We start from the raw sequence: 15,324 nt of genomic DNA, 5'->3' as shown, positions 1-15,324 counted from the left end.
GTAAATGGTTGGAGCTGCAATTCTCTGTAACAAGTAGAACAGCCATTATACTGCATTTTTGTTAGTCACATTTAGTGCTGTTAACAGGCCTGACTGGAATAAAAGGGGTGTGAGCAGTGTCAGATGTCAAGTGGTCACTGAAGGACACAGCAATGCTATGCACTCATGAGAGACAGTATTATTGGCATCTGGAAGAGTTTGAAAGGGGTCTCACTGGGAGTCTGACCACCATAAGAGAGGATCACCATAATGTGCAGTGAGTGTGTTGTAAACCCTCCACATCTGTGCCTGCCATCTGAGAACGAGTAATAGACTCCCTGCAACAGTCCGTGTCATCTCTCACCACTGTTTGGAGATTAGCGACAGCTCGACTAAGAAATTACTGTCTCTCGTATAGGCTGCCATTAACATCACAACACAAATGGCTACATGTGGAGTGGTGTCGAGATCTGGAAGCACGGACTGCTGGTGAACGGTATCACACGGGGCCAGTGCAACGGTATCACACTGGGGCCAGTGCCGAATCACGGTTGTGCACTATTCCTGATGATCGGCATCAGAGGGTATGGTGGTGACCTGGGGAAAGGTCCATTTCTTCCAACATTTTGGGTAGGCACAGACACATTACTCCTGCCATCGTGATGTGGGAAGCTACCGGGTGTGACTTTGTGTCTCGGCTGGTAGAGATTGGGAAACTCCGACAGGACAATGGTACAGTCAGACATTGTGCATTCTCACATGTTACCTCTCGTGTGACAGTATCGCAGTGCAATTTTCCAATAGGAGGACAGTGCTCGTCGACATGTGGCACGTGTTTCTATGAACTGTGCATGATGGTGAGGTACTCCCGTGACTGGCAAGTTATCACTATTTGTCCCCATTAGAACATATGTGGGATCAGCTCAGATGTCAACTCCGTTCCAGGGCCAGTGTTCATGATAGTGAGGAACAGCACAACAGTTGTGAGCTAGCTTGCCTCAGGAAAGTCTACAATGATTTCATGACACACTTCTTGACTGACTCAGTGCACACATCCAGGTCAGAGGTTATGCAATATCGTACTGATAAATATTGTCACAGTGCCAAGTTGCTTGTAAATTTTGCTAGATATTGTAATCGCTGAAATATCTCGACTCATGGAATTTCGTTTTCTCCTCCAGTGTGCTTCACTTTTATCAACAGCCAGTGTATATGGGTTGGGTCATTTGGGGGAAGAGACCAAACAGCGAGGTCATCGGTCTCACCAGATTAGGAAAGGATGGGGAAGGAAGTTGACTGTGCCCTTTCAAAGAACCATCCTGGAATTTGACTGGAGCAATTTAGGGAAATCACGCAAAACCTAAATTGTGATGACCGGACGTGGGATTGAACCATCGTCCTCCCGAATGTGAGTCCAGTGTGCAAAGCACTTTGCCACCTCACTCAGAGAGCCAGTGTATATCAGTGACTTTTCACACAATATAAAACACATAGAAAATATTCGACTTGCTGATGACAACATTATAGTCACTGGTAAAACACCAGATCTCCTGGTTAGAAGACATATGGAACCCTACAGGATGTGTGCAGTTAGACAATATGTAACAAATTAACAATGAATATATATAAAAGAAACAGCACGAATTTCAGCTTACACACAGAAGACAACTTATCTTTTTAAATGTGGTAACTCTAGTTTTTAGTGATGAGTATTGATTTTCAGCTGACATTGAATGAACACAAAGATATTGGCAAATAGATTGTGAGCAGCATGTTATGGCCCTTGGATGCTATCATCAGAGTGCAAAAGTCAGGGCTTTGTGGTGACATACTACTCCTATGTACATTCATTTCATAGCTGTGAGACATTTTTCTAAGGATGAAATGTACAAAACATGGATACATTGTCCAAACTGGGGAAAAGGCCTGTAAGGATAATAACTAACAGCAGTAGTCGAGCTCACTGCAAATAAATATTAAAAAAAAATGGGTATCCATATTGTGTTAAATGAATTATTATTATGCACATAAGGAGAAACAATGATAAGTACATTACCAATAGATATACAGTGCACACAATTGTGGCACAAGAGGAACCTTGGATTTATATTCAGGAAGGAAAAACAAACATAAGAACTTTAAACAGCATTTCCTATCAGAGATAAAAATGAAGAACATATTGCCAAGGAGATGAGAGAGTTGCTGAAACTACATTTATTTAAAAAGGCAGTCAAACCTTATGTCTTAAAAATTGCATAGCTGACAGTGAAAGATTACTTAGAGATCTCCGAGTTGAGGTTAATAATAATAATAATAATAATAATAATAATAATAATAATAATAATAATAATAATAATCACACCGGTGATTCTAGAGCATAATACCAAAGTCACACCACTTTATCTCAGTCAGCAGCCCCTCATGAAGAGTTAGATGTTGAACTATTTGTCACACAGACTGAAATGAAGATATGGACACAGACATGCATAGATAACAGATAAATGGGAGTATGGACCTGGTCTTAATGTCATTTGCAGGTGTGTGTGGTTGTGTGCAGTAACAAAAAACATGATGAGACTAAATGGACAGCGTATAATTATACTGGATGACAAAAGTCATGGGATACCTCATGATATCATCTCGGACCTCCTCCTGCCTGATGTAGTGCAGAAACTCTATGTGGAATGGACTCAACAAGTCACTGTAAGTCCCCTGCAGAAATATTGAGCCATGTTGCCTCTATAGCCGACCAAAATTGCAAAAGTGTTGCACGAGTTTGTGCATGAACTGACCTCTCAATTACACCCATAAATGTTCGATGGGATTCATGTTGGGTAATTTGGGTGGCCAAACTATTCATTTGAGTAGTACAGAATGTTTTTGGATATGTCCTGTTGTGGGATGGTGCATGTAGAAAGAGGGCAGTTCCCAGGTAGCCTTGAACTACAAAATTTATTTCTCTAATGAAGCAACAAGAAAATATGGACAACAGAAACTGAATACCTACAAAGAACAAGCGAGATCATTCTGATCTTAGCACACAGTCTGTCACCATCGATTGCTCTCCAAGGTCGGAATCAGTTGTGATCCCAATTGGTGGTGCACTCGCATTGTCTTCGCCTGGAAGTGCTGTATTGGTGACTTGTTGTTTACTTGGCAGCACACTCATGAGCTCACACCCCTGGAGAGCTGCAGGAGGCAGTCCTATATAGGCCACCCGGCATAGGGGTATTTGGAAATAGCCGATGTCAAGTGGCTTTATGGATGCAAAATAGTGCCAGCTGTCCTGTGATCGCGGCACCCTCCCTGCAACAGCGTATGGCACAGTGAAGTCCAACAGTGTCAGCTGCAGGCACCTGGTGTGGCGGCAATACGCAGAGCATTGCTTTGTGGTGTCATGCCGGAATATTGAGCACTTGAGGTACAGGGCATTCCTCTTCCCTTTGAAGAAAGATGGCAAAGCCATCTCAAGACCATGGCCACAGTGGAGGTAACAGTCAAGGACATAGCATTTTCAAACCGATCACGTACTATTGTAGCCCAGTGACACAACACACATATATATAAATTTGTTTGGGAATATCACATCCTTGGATGGCTGCAAATGGCCTTCAAATGGTCGAACATCTGAGGATCCAGTTCATTCCATGTAAACACAGCCCACACCATTTTGGAACCATCACTAGTTTGCACAGTGCCTTGTTGACAACTTGGATCCACAGCTTCATAGGGGCTGCGCCACACTCAGACCTTACCATCAGCTCTTACCAACCAAAACTGGGACTCATTTGACCATGCCGCAGATTTCCAGTCACCTAAGGTCCAACTGATACAGTATGGTCACGAGACCAGGAGAGGCGCTGCAGGTGATGTCATGCTGTTAGCAAAGGGGCTCATGAAGGTCATCTGCTGCCATAGCCTGTAATGCAAAATTTTGCTGCAAATTCCTAACTGATAAGTATGTTGTGCATCCCACACTGGTTTCTGCAGTTATTTCACACAGTGTTCCTCATCTCTTATCATTGGCAACTCACAGCAAATGCTGCTGCTCTCGATTGTTAAGTAAAGGGCGTTAGCCACCATGTTGTCTGTGGTGGGAGGTAATGTCTGAAATGTGGAATTCTCAGCACACTCTTGACACTGTGGATTGTGGAATATTGAATTCCCTGACGATTTCTAAAATGGAATGTCCCATGCATCCAGCTCCAGCTACCATTCTGCATTTAATGTCTGTTAATTCCCATCTTGTGGCCATAATCATGTTGGAGACCTTTTCACACAAATCAACTAAGTATAAATGACAACTCCGCCACTGCACTGCCCTTTTATAGCTTGTGTACACAAAACCACTGCTTTCCGTATGTGAATATTGCTATCCCACGACTTTTGTCACTTCAGTGTATTTTTTATGTTAGCAACAGAAAAAGCTAACTTATTCAAACTAAGTACAAATGTAATAGAAATATATATAACCTAATGACGTGGTAAGTTTGTTCAGACATGGCCCTCAGATTCAGGAGGACAAAGGCTTGTGCTCTGTCCAGCCATTAGGTATTCCTAAATAACTTTGGCCAAATGCCAGATGGTTCGTTCAACAAGGACATGGCCGACTGCCTGCATATGCATTTATGTCTACATATAACTCTGCAATTTACAATTAATTGTTTGGCAGAAGATTAATACAACTATTTTCACACTCTTTCTCGGCTGTGCAACTCTCGACTAGCACATGAAAAAATGAAAACCTAAATCTTTTCATGCAAGCTCTGATTTACCTTATGCAAGTGGGAGTCAACAAAGTATTTTTACACTCAGCAGAGAAAGTTGGTGTATGGCATTTGTGAAAATACACTGAAGTGCCAAAGAAACTGATATAGGTATGCATATTCAAATACAGAGATATGTAAACACGCAGAAGACGGTGCTGTGATTGGCAATGCCTATATAAGACAACAAGTGTCTGGAGCAGTTGTTAGATCAGTTACTGCTGTTACAGTGGCAGGTTATCAAGATTTAAGTGAGTTTGAATGTGGTGTTATAATCAGGGCACGAGCAATGGGACACAGTATCTCCGAGGTGGCAATGAAGTGGGGATGTTCCCGTATGACCATTTCATGAGTGTATTGTGAATATCAGGAATCTGGTATAACATCAAATCTCTGACATCACTGCAACCAGAAAAAGATCCTGTAAGAACAGGAGCAACAAAAACTGAAGAGAATCATCCAACATGACAGAAGTGCAACCCTTTCACAAACTGCTGCAGATTTCAATGCTAGGCCATCAGCAAGTGTCAGCATGCAAACCAGTCAATGAAACATCATTGATAGGGGCTTCAGGAGCCAAAGACCAACTCATGTACTTTTGGCAACTGCACAACACAAAGCTTTATGCCTTGCCTGGGCCTATCCACATTGACATTGGACTGTTGATGCCTGGAAGCATGTTGCCTGGTCGGATGAGTCTCATTTAAAATTGTATCGAGCAGATGAACATGTACAGGTACAGGACTACCTCATGATGGATCCATCGATCCTGCATGTCAGCAGGGGACTGTTCAAGCTGGCAGAGGCTTTGTAACAGTGTGGGGCATGAAGTTGGAGTGATATGGGACCCCTGATACATCTAGATACAACTCTGACAGGTGACACGTATGTAAGCATCCTATCTCATCACCTGCATCCAATCATGTCCATTGTGCATTCCGACAGACTTTGGAAATTCCAGCAGGACAATGTGACACCCACACATCCAGAACTCCTACAGAGTGGCTCCAGCAACACTCTTCTGAGTTTATACACTTCTGCTGGCCACCAAACTCCCTAGAAATGAAAATTACTGAGCACATCTGGGATGCCTTACAACCCGCTGCTCAGAAATTTCCATTCCCTTGTACTCTTACAGATTTATGGATAGCCCCGCAGGATTCATGGTGTCAATTCTCTCCAGCCCTACTTCAGACATCAGCCGAGTCCACACCACGTCATGTTGCGGCACTTCTGTGTGTTGCGGGGGTCCTACATGAGATTAGGCAGGAGTACCAGTTTCACTGGCTCTTCAGTGTATATACTATGTTGACATCAGATTTTTTGTTGTTTAGGTTACATATGTACTTTAACTTTCTTTTACACTGTGTATGCCCTTTGGCTGCCACAAGAAATCTGGAAGTTGCTATTAATACTAGATGTCATCTGCAGCACAGTTGTATTTAATTTTTGCTTGGAACATAATCTCTAATCTACGTACTCCAGTAAAAGAGTGACTAATGTCCATTTTTGACACTTAGCATTACTGTGGTAACAGTAGATGTCCTTCTGGAGTACTATTTCAGTGCCATGATCTCCCCTGCTGATAAGATTGTCTTTGTCTAGTTTGGAACTGTATCACTTGGTTGCTACAAAAATATACAAAAATGTGAATTCATTTCTGATCCCCCATTTGTACAAAACATTCTCATGTGCTATTCTTCATGCAAAATGAAGCAGACTCAGTCTTTTGAAATCCCAATAACCTTGGGAATATCATATGCCTTCGGACACTGATCTTCCAAGTTCATATTGTGCATTTTTTCAACAGTATCTGATGCTGTTACTCTTTCTGGATGTCTTTACTGTGATCAACTGGAACACCTTCATGGCCTCATTTAAAATTGGCAGCCCAATTGCTCACAGTGTAAATTGAAGAAGATTCATTGTCCAAATTTATGAGCCTTAATTGAATTTCAGCTGGCGTCAAGCCCTCTTTTACAAAAAAACTTTATCACTATATGATACTCAATTTTCACCATTTCTGAGATTTCAGGTACTGCAGTTTGTTCAAACTGCTGTCTATGGTGAATTATTGGATAGAATAACTTGCACTTTCACACAGAGCATGTAGAAAATTGTATCGACCTCTGTGGAAAAAAATCATCCATCTGGCGCTGTAATCTATGGCGAGGCAAAGAACTCTACAGACTACCCTTGTAATTGTGATTCTGTGCTAAAAGCTAACAATGAGCTGCACAGAAGAAGAAAAAGAGGATATGGAAAATAATGAAGATGCAAACAAGGTTTTGACAAGAATATTTCATGACGTGTGCATGTCGCGTTCCGGGAGACTGACGTACATGTAGAAGCTGAACGATCTGCAGAGTGCACAAACTACACATGACACGAAAATGCACACCACACATTCAGACCTTGCAGAGGCAGGAGTGGCAACCGTGTTCACGGTTGAGCCACAGCTGGCCCTCGTAGAGGAAGCGGCCTCGATGGATACAGCCAGGCGAGGGTGGGCAGCGAGGACAGCACTCGCCTGCCACCAGCACCGCGTCCCGGGCTGGGCACGCAGGGGGCGGGCACTCCACATCGTGGCAGACAGTGCGCCCAGGGTTCCCCTAGCACACCAATTCTGTGTCAGCAGTCACAATAAATGGCGGCACGAAAACTGTAGACCACACACACGTGTTGTGACATGGATACACAGAAAAACAGCCACAAACTATCTTCTCATAAGAAATTGCTGCAACAGAAAATTTAAAGAAAAAATGTACTATGCATTATAAATTAGATGAAAGATTTACAAAGCAAAATAAAATGAATAGGACTTTCAAACAAAACTTCCATGAACCTTAGAGCATCAGCATCCCAACCATCACCAAATCGCTACCACAACCACCACTTTTATCACTACTGAGTTCACAGTTTGCTATGCAGAACTGCACCTCAAATTGTTGTTGATGCTGTTATTGTTATTGTTGTTGTTGTTATGGTCTTCAGTCAGAAGACTGGTTTCATGCAGCTCTCCATGCTATTTTATCCTGTGCAAGCCTCTTCACCTCCAATTAACTATCGCATCCTACATCCTTCTGAATCTGCTTCTGTATTCATCTCTTGGTCTCCCTCCACATATTTACCCACCACACTTCCCTAATTACTGAACAGATGATACCTTGATGTCTCAGAATATGTCATACCATCTGGGAGCTGCAAATTTCACATCTCCCCAATTCTGTTCAGCACCTCCTCATTAGTTGCAAGATCTGCCCAGGTAATCTTCAGCTTCATTTTATAAAACCACATTTCAAACGATTCTATTCTCTTCTTGTCTAAACAGTTTATCATCCAAGTTTCACTTCCATATGTGGCTATATTCCATTCAAAAACTTCCAGGAAAGTATTCCTGGCCCACATCCTTATTTGATGTTAACAAATTTCTCTTAAGAAATGCTTTTCTCACCAGTACCAGTCTGCATTTATATGCTCTCTACTTTGACCTTCATCAGTTATTCTACTGGCCAAACAGCAAAATTCATCTACTATTTTAAGTGTCTTCTTTCATAAACTAATCCTCAGCATCACCTTATTTAATTTGACTACATTCTGTTATTTTTGTTTTGCTTTTGTTGACTTTCATCTTACATCATCCTTTGAAAACATTGTCCATTCCTTTCAACTGCTCTTCCAAGTTCTTTGCTGTCTCTGACAGGATTATGGTGTCACTGGCAAACCTCAAAGTTTTATTTCTTCTCTGTGAACCTTAATTTCTATCCAATATTTTTCTTTTTTTTTTGACTCAAATTATCCAGTTTTGTTTTGTTTTAGAGCACAAAAACAACTAGGGTCACAGGCACCCATGTCAAAACTGTAGAACACAAATACAAAGAAAGGAGTTAAAAAAACCCACACATGAATTCTAATCAATGGAAGAGAAGACAACTAAAATCAGGGGCATGGAGAAAGATTTATAAAATACACCATAGAGAAATGGAGATCCTGAACAAAAAATTAAGTGTCCTTCACTATATGGCTACAATGGATAAAAATTAAAACACAGTTGACAGCCTGCACATCGTTTGCTAAAACGGCCATTAACTCAGACGGCAAACACAAATAAGAACATAAGTGGCTAAAAAAAGTGCATTCTGTCAGGAAATGGGGGACCGTCAAAGGTTGAGTGCATTCAGCACAAAGTGGTGGGCGAGCACCACTTAACAAGTGGCAATGGCTATAAAGACAGTGCCCAATATGCAACCTAGCTAAAATGAACTCCTCACGATGAGAGGGCTGAGAGGAGGTTGTCAAAGCTGCTGGGAGATGAAAGACCAGTGGTGATCCCAAAGTGACACCACCTGCTGACAGACGGCAACACAGAGATCATCGGAGGGAATGTAAGAACTAGCAGGCTGAGATACGAGGACTGTAACCTTGGCACCAGCATCAGTGGCCAAATTTCCTGTCAGACCGACATGACCAGGAACCTGCATAAAAATCACAGTGGCTCTATCAAGAGTGATCAAGTGACAGCTTTCCTGGACCCGTTGCACTAAGGGATGGGCGGTGTTCAGCACACAGAGGTTTTGAAGGGCACTGACAGAATAAGAATAGATGACACAATTGAAAAGCCTTTGTCACCTAATTTCATTTCATATCCCTCTAAATCTTTACACCCAAATATCTGTATGAGTTGCTGAATTACCATTGTGACACATTGATACTGTAGTCATAGAATACCAAGTTTTCATATTTTATTTAGTGCACAGCTTCAAATTTTTGAATGAGTCACATTATACAGTAACAGGCAAAAGCAGCCAGTGCAGACTACTTCTTTAAAGTGTTCTCACAACCTATTAATATACTCACACTGATAATTATGGAAATTATTTTACATATGATTAATAAGTCATGTGACAGAATTGCTGACCAGTATTAATATTCTGGAGGTGAACTGTGCAATACTGTCTACAGACATGTAAAAAGTACATGGCATTGTCCTAGCTTTCAGAAGTAATAATTTCTTTCTCAGGGACATTTCTTTAATTTTCCTATATGATGTATCTATCTTTCCCAGTTACGTGTGCGTCAACATCTTTGCATTTCTTCTATAGTCATTTCTGCTTCATTATTATTCATTTCCTGCAAATCTCATTTTTACCTAATCCATTCTCTCTGTAGCACCACCAATATTTTATTTGCATCCTCGAGTAAGACAAAGACACTGCCCGGTGTTACTGTGAGAAGCCCTCAGAAGGAGGGTGGAAGAGGGCCAGCCAGACAAAATTATAATGGGCCCACCCTGTTGATGCAGTAACAACCAGGACCACAGCACTGACCAGTTAGTTAGTGCCACAATAGACAGCAGGGCCACTGTAGTGTCAGTGCCCTGATTACCACACAGGACACTGTTATAGGTTGCAGGATAGAAATCAACAATGTGGCATAACAGGGGTAAGCTGAGCCAATGTAACTCACCTCATTATTATGTAAATAAAACAGAAAGAAACTTCCACATGGGAAAAATATATTAAAAACAAAGATTCGAAGACTTACCAAGCGGGAAAGCGCCGGCAGACAGGCACATGAACAAAACACACAAACACACACACAGAATTACGAGCTTTCGCAACTGGCAGTTGCTTCGTCAGGAAGGAAGGAAGGAGAGGGAAAAATGAAAGGATGTGGGTTTTAAGGGAGAGGGTAAGGAGTCATTCCAATCCCGGGAGCGGAAAGACTTCCCTTAGGGGAAAAAAAGGACAGGTGTACACTCGCACACACGCACACACACACACACACACACACACACACACACACACACACACACACACACACACACACACACACATATCCATCCGCACATACACAGACACAAGCAGACGTGTGTGTGTGTGTGTGTGTGTGTGTGTGTGTGTGTGTGTGTGTGTGTGTGTGTGCGCGCGAGTGTACACCTGTCCTTTTTTTCCCCTAAGGGAAGTCTTTCCGCTCCCGGGATTGGAATGACTCCTTACCCTCTCCCTTAAAACCCACATCCTTTCATTTTTCCCTCTCCTTCCTTCCTTCCTGACGAAGCAACTGCCAGTTGCGAAAGCTCGTAATTCTGTGTGTGTGTGTTTGTGTGTTTTGTTCATGTGCCTGTCTGCCGGCACTTCACCTCATTATTACATAGATGTGTACAATTAGCCAGCCACCATCTCCTAGGGGGAGTTACGCCAGCGTAAGTGCCGACACTGGTTTGCGAGCTGCCACCGCTGGATCCTACTTCTAGTAGCAGTGGGCCTACCGGCTGAGCTAAGTCCTATGCTGCTGACTTCCTGCCTTCCAGGTAGTGAACCTCTGCAGGTAAACCATCACGCACTGCCAGCCTCCTACCTCAGCAGCCTAGAGTTCGAGCCTGGGGAAGTGCAGCTGCTCGCTCATCTCGTCTAGGTGGGCAAACATTAATGCTGATCACTGTCACTTGCACATGTTGGCATTGTAGCTGAAAAACATCTCACAAATGCTCAGACACTGGCGCGGTTCTGAGTGCCTCGACACATTACGCCCTGAGTAACCGGGCTGTCTTCCATACGCACCGTGGGCAGCCATTGCTGCTGGATCAGTGCCTTGACGGATCCCCAGCTGATGCTGCTCCTCTGGTCAGGTGATGTGTGGCCACAGGCCAACCTGCTGGTGGCAAGTCTCTCCACACTCCATAAACTTATTCTTGTATTTTTCTTAAGATTTCTCCTACGTCTTACCTTTTTACCTTTCTATCCTCTACTGCCTTCACTGTTTCAGATCTTAAAGCTATTCATTTGTCTTCTGTTGTGTTCATATCCCCCCAAATTGCTTAATGCTCCCTCTGAAAATCAGTATAAAAGTGACACACTACCTCACTCTTGAAACTAATTGTTCCATCCTCAGGTAGGATGAGAGATAGGAAGGGGAAAGTTAAAAGGAAGGTGGGACACTAACAACTAAGGATGATTACATGCCACTTGTAGTGAGGGTGATGTATGTTATAAACATTAAGAGAAAAAAGGTAATAAGTCTCAGTGTACTGTGCAGAGCTGTGGCTGATCAAGAAGGCTCTGGAAGAGATGAGATTTCTGGGTGGAGGGAACTTTATTGTCTGCTTGGACTCCCTCAGCGCTCTGCACACTATTCAGCAAATGCACCCAACATATAATATAGTCCTCATAAATCCTCCAACAATCCAAGTAGTGGAAACGGCACTTAGAGAGATGAAAAATTATAAGGCATGTGGAGAAGACCAAGTTTTTTTCAGAAATGTGGAAATATTCCAGTGATACAGTTCAAATATCCTTACATGTAGCCCTAACAAAAATCTGAATAACAGAAAAGTTTCCCGAACATTGGACCACAGCCATAATCCACCCACTCCATAAGAAAGAAGATATAAGCAACCCAGATAATTACAGACTGCACATATAAGATTTTCTCCAGAATCCTATACAAGAGGATCAAAGTGCAAGTAGAGGAAGAATTAGGTAAATACCAAGGAGGCTTCAGACCTTGGAGAAGCTGTGCAGAACAGATCATCACTTTAAAATTATCCATAGAATATTACAAGAAATGAAATAAACCTCTTTTAATAACCTTTGTGGACTTTAAAAAAGCATATGACTATATCCATAGGCCTTCAGTGTTAAAAATCTTAAGAAATTTTGGGCTCGATATAAAATTAATCAAGCTGATAGAACTCATCTTAGCTAACACTGTATCAAAAGTCAAGTTCAGGGGGGACTCTCTGAGCCGTTCATCATAAAAACAGGTTTATGACAAGGAGGTTGCTTGGCATCCCTGCTGTTCAACTGCGCTTTAGAATACATAATGAGGGAATGGTAGAAGACTAACTCAAAGAACATCCAAATTGGAAGATGCAAACACAACATAAGTTTAAATTGTCTAGGATTTGCTGATGACCTAGCTTTCTTGTCCTGCAGTATTCAAGAAGCTGAACAACAAATCATCTCACTACAGGAAATGACACAGAAAATTAGTCTTTGAGTATCCATTGAAAAAACAGTCATCATGTTAACTGACCCACCACTCATACACAAAATTCCCCATAGGAAACCAAGAAATCAAAGTTGTAGATAAATTTAAATATCTGGGAGAAATCATAACAGATAACCTCAATGAAAAGCCAACATGGCGTAGCGGAATAAACAAATTGACTAGAGCACAATATATCACCAAGTACACCTACAACAAAAAGAGCCTGTCAATAGCAACAAAATTAAAACACTACAAATAGTCACTCAACCAGAAATAACATACGCAAGTGTGGAATGGTAAGTGCAACATTAAGTGGATTACAGAAATCAAGGAAGATATGGATGAGCTACAGATGACATTGGAAGACCTGAGAAACAAAACTGACAAAAATCAGGAAATTCACCGACAAACAAACCAGATTGCAAAGGAGAATTAACAGACAATAGGAAGGGTGATTTCTGATGAAGAAAGAAGGATGAGGTCCGAGAGAATGAATAAGTACTTTGTATAAAGTTGGCTAGAGTGGTCCAATGAAGGCCATAAAATTGAAAACACAAACAAACAAACACAGTCAAGATGGTGCAACACACTATCCTTCTCCTATAAAGGCTGCTAAAGAATGTGGCATACTGCTAGGCACCTACAAAGATTGGAATGGAAGTAACAAAGGTAGCTGACAGCAACAAATGCAGCCTACCGTGAAAATCTAGCTGTTCACTATAATGTGTCGCCCCCTCCCTCCCCCTCTCACAGGCTGCTGTAGTCTCCTGGGCAACAAAACAGATGATGGCTAAAAGTGGGGTAGACAGTGGCAGGAAGTTACAGACAACAAGCTGTAGTCAGTTGAACTGACTATTACCCACTTCTCAAAGCAGGGTTCTTCAAGTGGTCCTCACTTGCATTCATACAAGATACTGACTCACCCATTTTGAGTAGAAGATACATCGGAATACAGTTTTTTGACAGTAACATTCACAATGATAATGTTTTAACATCTTGGGATTTATATGCTGATTAGAAGGAAGCCTTTGGTCTACCGAGGGTCTTCCTCTCGATTTTATAATGGACCAATGCATGGCATACAGAAATAGACAACAGGAAACAGTATTCACTCTAGCTTTTAAGTTCTTGCTCTCTTTCTACACTACTGGCCATTAAAATTACTACACCAGGAAGATGACATGCTACAGATGCAAAATTTAACTGACAGGAAGGATGTGATATGCAAATGATTAGCTTTTCAGAGCATTCATACAAAGTTGGCGTCAGTGGCAACACCTACAACGTGCTGACATGAGGAAAGTTTCCAACCAATTTCTCATACACAAACAGCAGTTAACCGGTGTTGCCTGGTGAAATGTTGTCATGATACCTCGTGTAAGGAGGAGAAATGTGTACCATCACCTTTTACCTTTGATGCTGCATCACAGACAGGAGCACCTGCGATGGTGTAGTCAATGATGAACCTGGTTGCACGAATGCCAAAATGTCATTTTTTCGGATGAATCCAGGTTCTGTTAATAGCATCCTTGTTTGGCGACATCACGGTGAATACACTTTGGAAATGTGTATTCGTCATTGCCATACTGGCGTATCACCAGGCGTGATGGTATGAGGTGCCATTGGTTACATGTCTCTGTCACCTCTTGTTCGCATTGACGGCACTTTGAACAGTGGACGTTATATTTCAGATGTGTTATGACCCCTAGCTCTACCCTTCATTCAATCCCTCAAAACTCTACATTTCAGCAGGATAAGGCATGAGTGCATGTTGCAGGTCCTGTACAGGCCTTTCTGGAAACAGAAAATGTTCGACTGCTGCCCTGGCCGGCACATTCTCCAGGTCTCTCACCAATTGAAAACGTCTGGTCAATCGTGGCTGAGCAACTGGCCCGTCACAATATGCCAGTCACTACTCTTGATGAACTGTGGTATCTTGTTGAAGTTGCATGGGCAGCTCTACCTGTACACGCCATCCAAGCTCTGTTTGACTCAATGCCCAGGTGTGTCAAGGCCATTATTACAGCCAGAGGTGGTTGTTCTGGGTACTGATTTCTCAGGATCTATGCGCCCAGATTGCGTGAAAATGTAATCACATGTCAGTTGCAGTATAATATATTTGTCCAATGAATACCCATTTATCATCTGCATTTCTTTCTGGTGTAGCAATTTTAATGGCCAGTAGTGTAGTAAAAGTACACACATTCTCACACACAGACACCCAAACATACACTTGTGCAGTAATGGCAAGACTTGTTATATTAAATTCTATTGCAGTGATAGTACTAAGAAAGTTGTGGTCATAAAGTAAAAGGATTTTTCAAAAGGAGTAGAGGCTCTGAAGTATGAATTGAGCTTGGGTTGTTTGATTGGGAAGAAAGATTGGTGAGGGTGAGGGACTGATGGAATTGGAAAAGGTGAAGGTCCTTGAGGTATGATGGATGACAGCCCAAGATCCCAGTTTTAATGGTAAGCCCATTACATAGGATACCATGTCTGAGACAAGATTTGTTGGTAGAGGTAAAAGTACAAGGATTGATGATTACATGGTCAGGAGATTAAAAGAACACTGAAGAAATAGTCAGAA

At 42.1% G+C, this 15,324-nt stretch overlaps 1 protein-coding gene across 2 annotated transcripts in view; it reads right to left on the bottom strand.

Annotated features, from left to right (window-relative positions):
• The window catches only part of LOC126291900 (uncharacterized), a 388,268-nt gene that overhangs the window by 21,810 nt on the left and 351,134 nt on the right, over positions 1-15,324 (bottom strand). For both annotated transcript variants that reach the window (XM_049985628.1, XM_049985629.1), the window contains exon 11: positions 7,160-7,357. In XM_049985628.1, the coding sequence (XP_049841585.1) occupies positions 7,160-7,357 (198 nt within the window). The remainder of the gene's footprint in view (positions 1-7,159; positions 7,358-15,324) is intronic.

This window comes from Schistocerca gregaria, chromosome 9 (genome assembly GCF_023897955.1).
Source record: "Schistocerca gregaria isolate iqSchGreg1 chromosome 9, iqSchGreg1.2, whole genome shotgun sequence".
Classification (NCBI taxonomy): Eukaryota; Metazoa; Arthropoda; class Insecta; order Orthoptera; family Acrididae; genus Schistocerca; species Schistocerca gregaria.
This window is presented reverse-complemented; position numbering and strand designations above follow the sequence as displayed.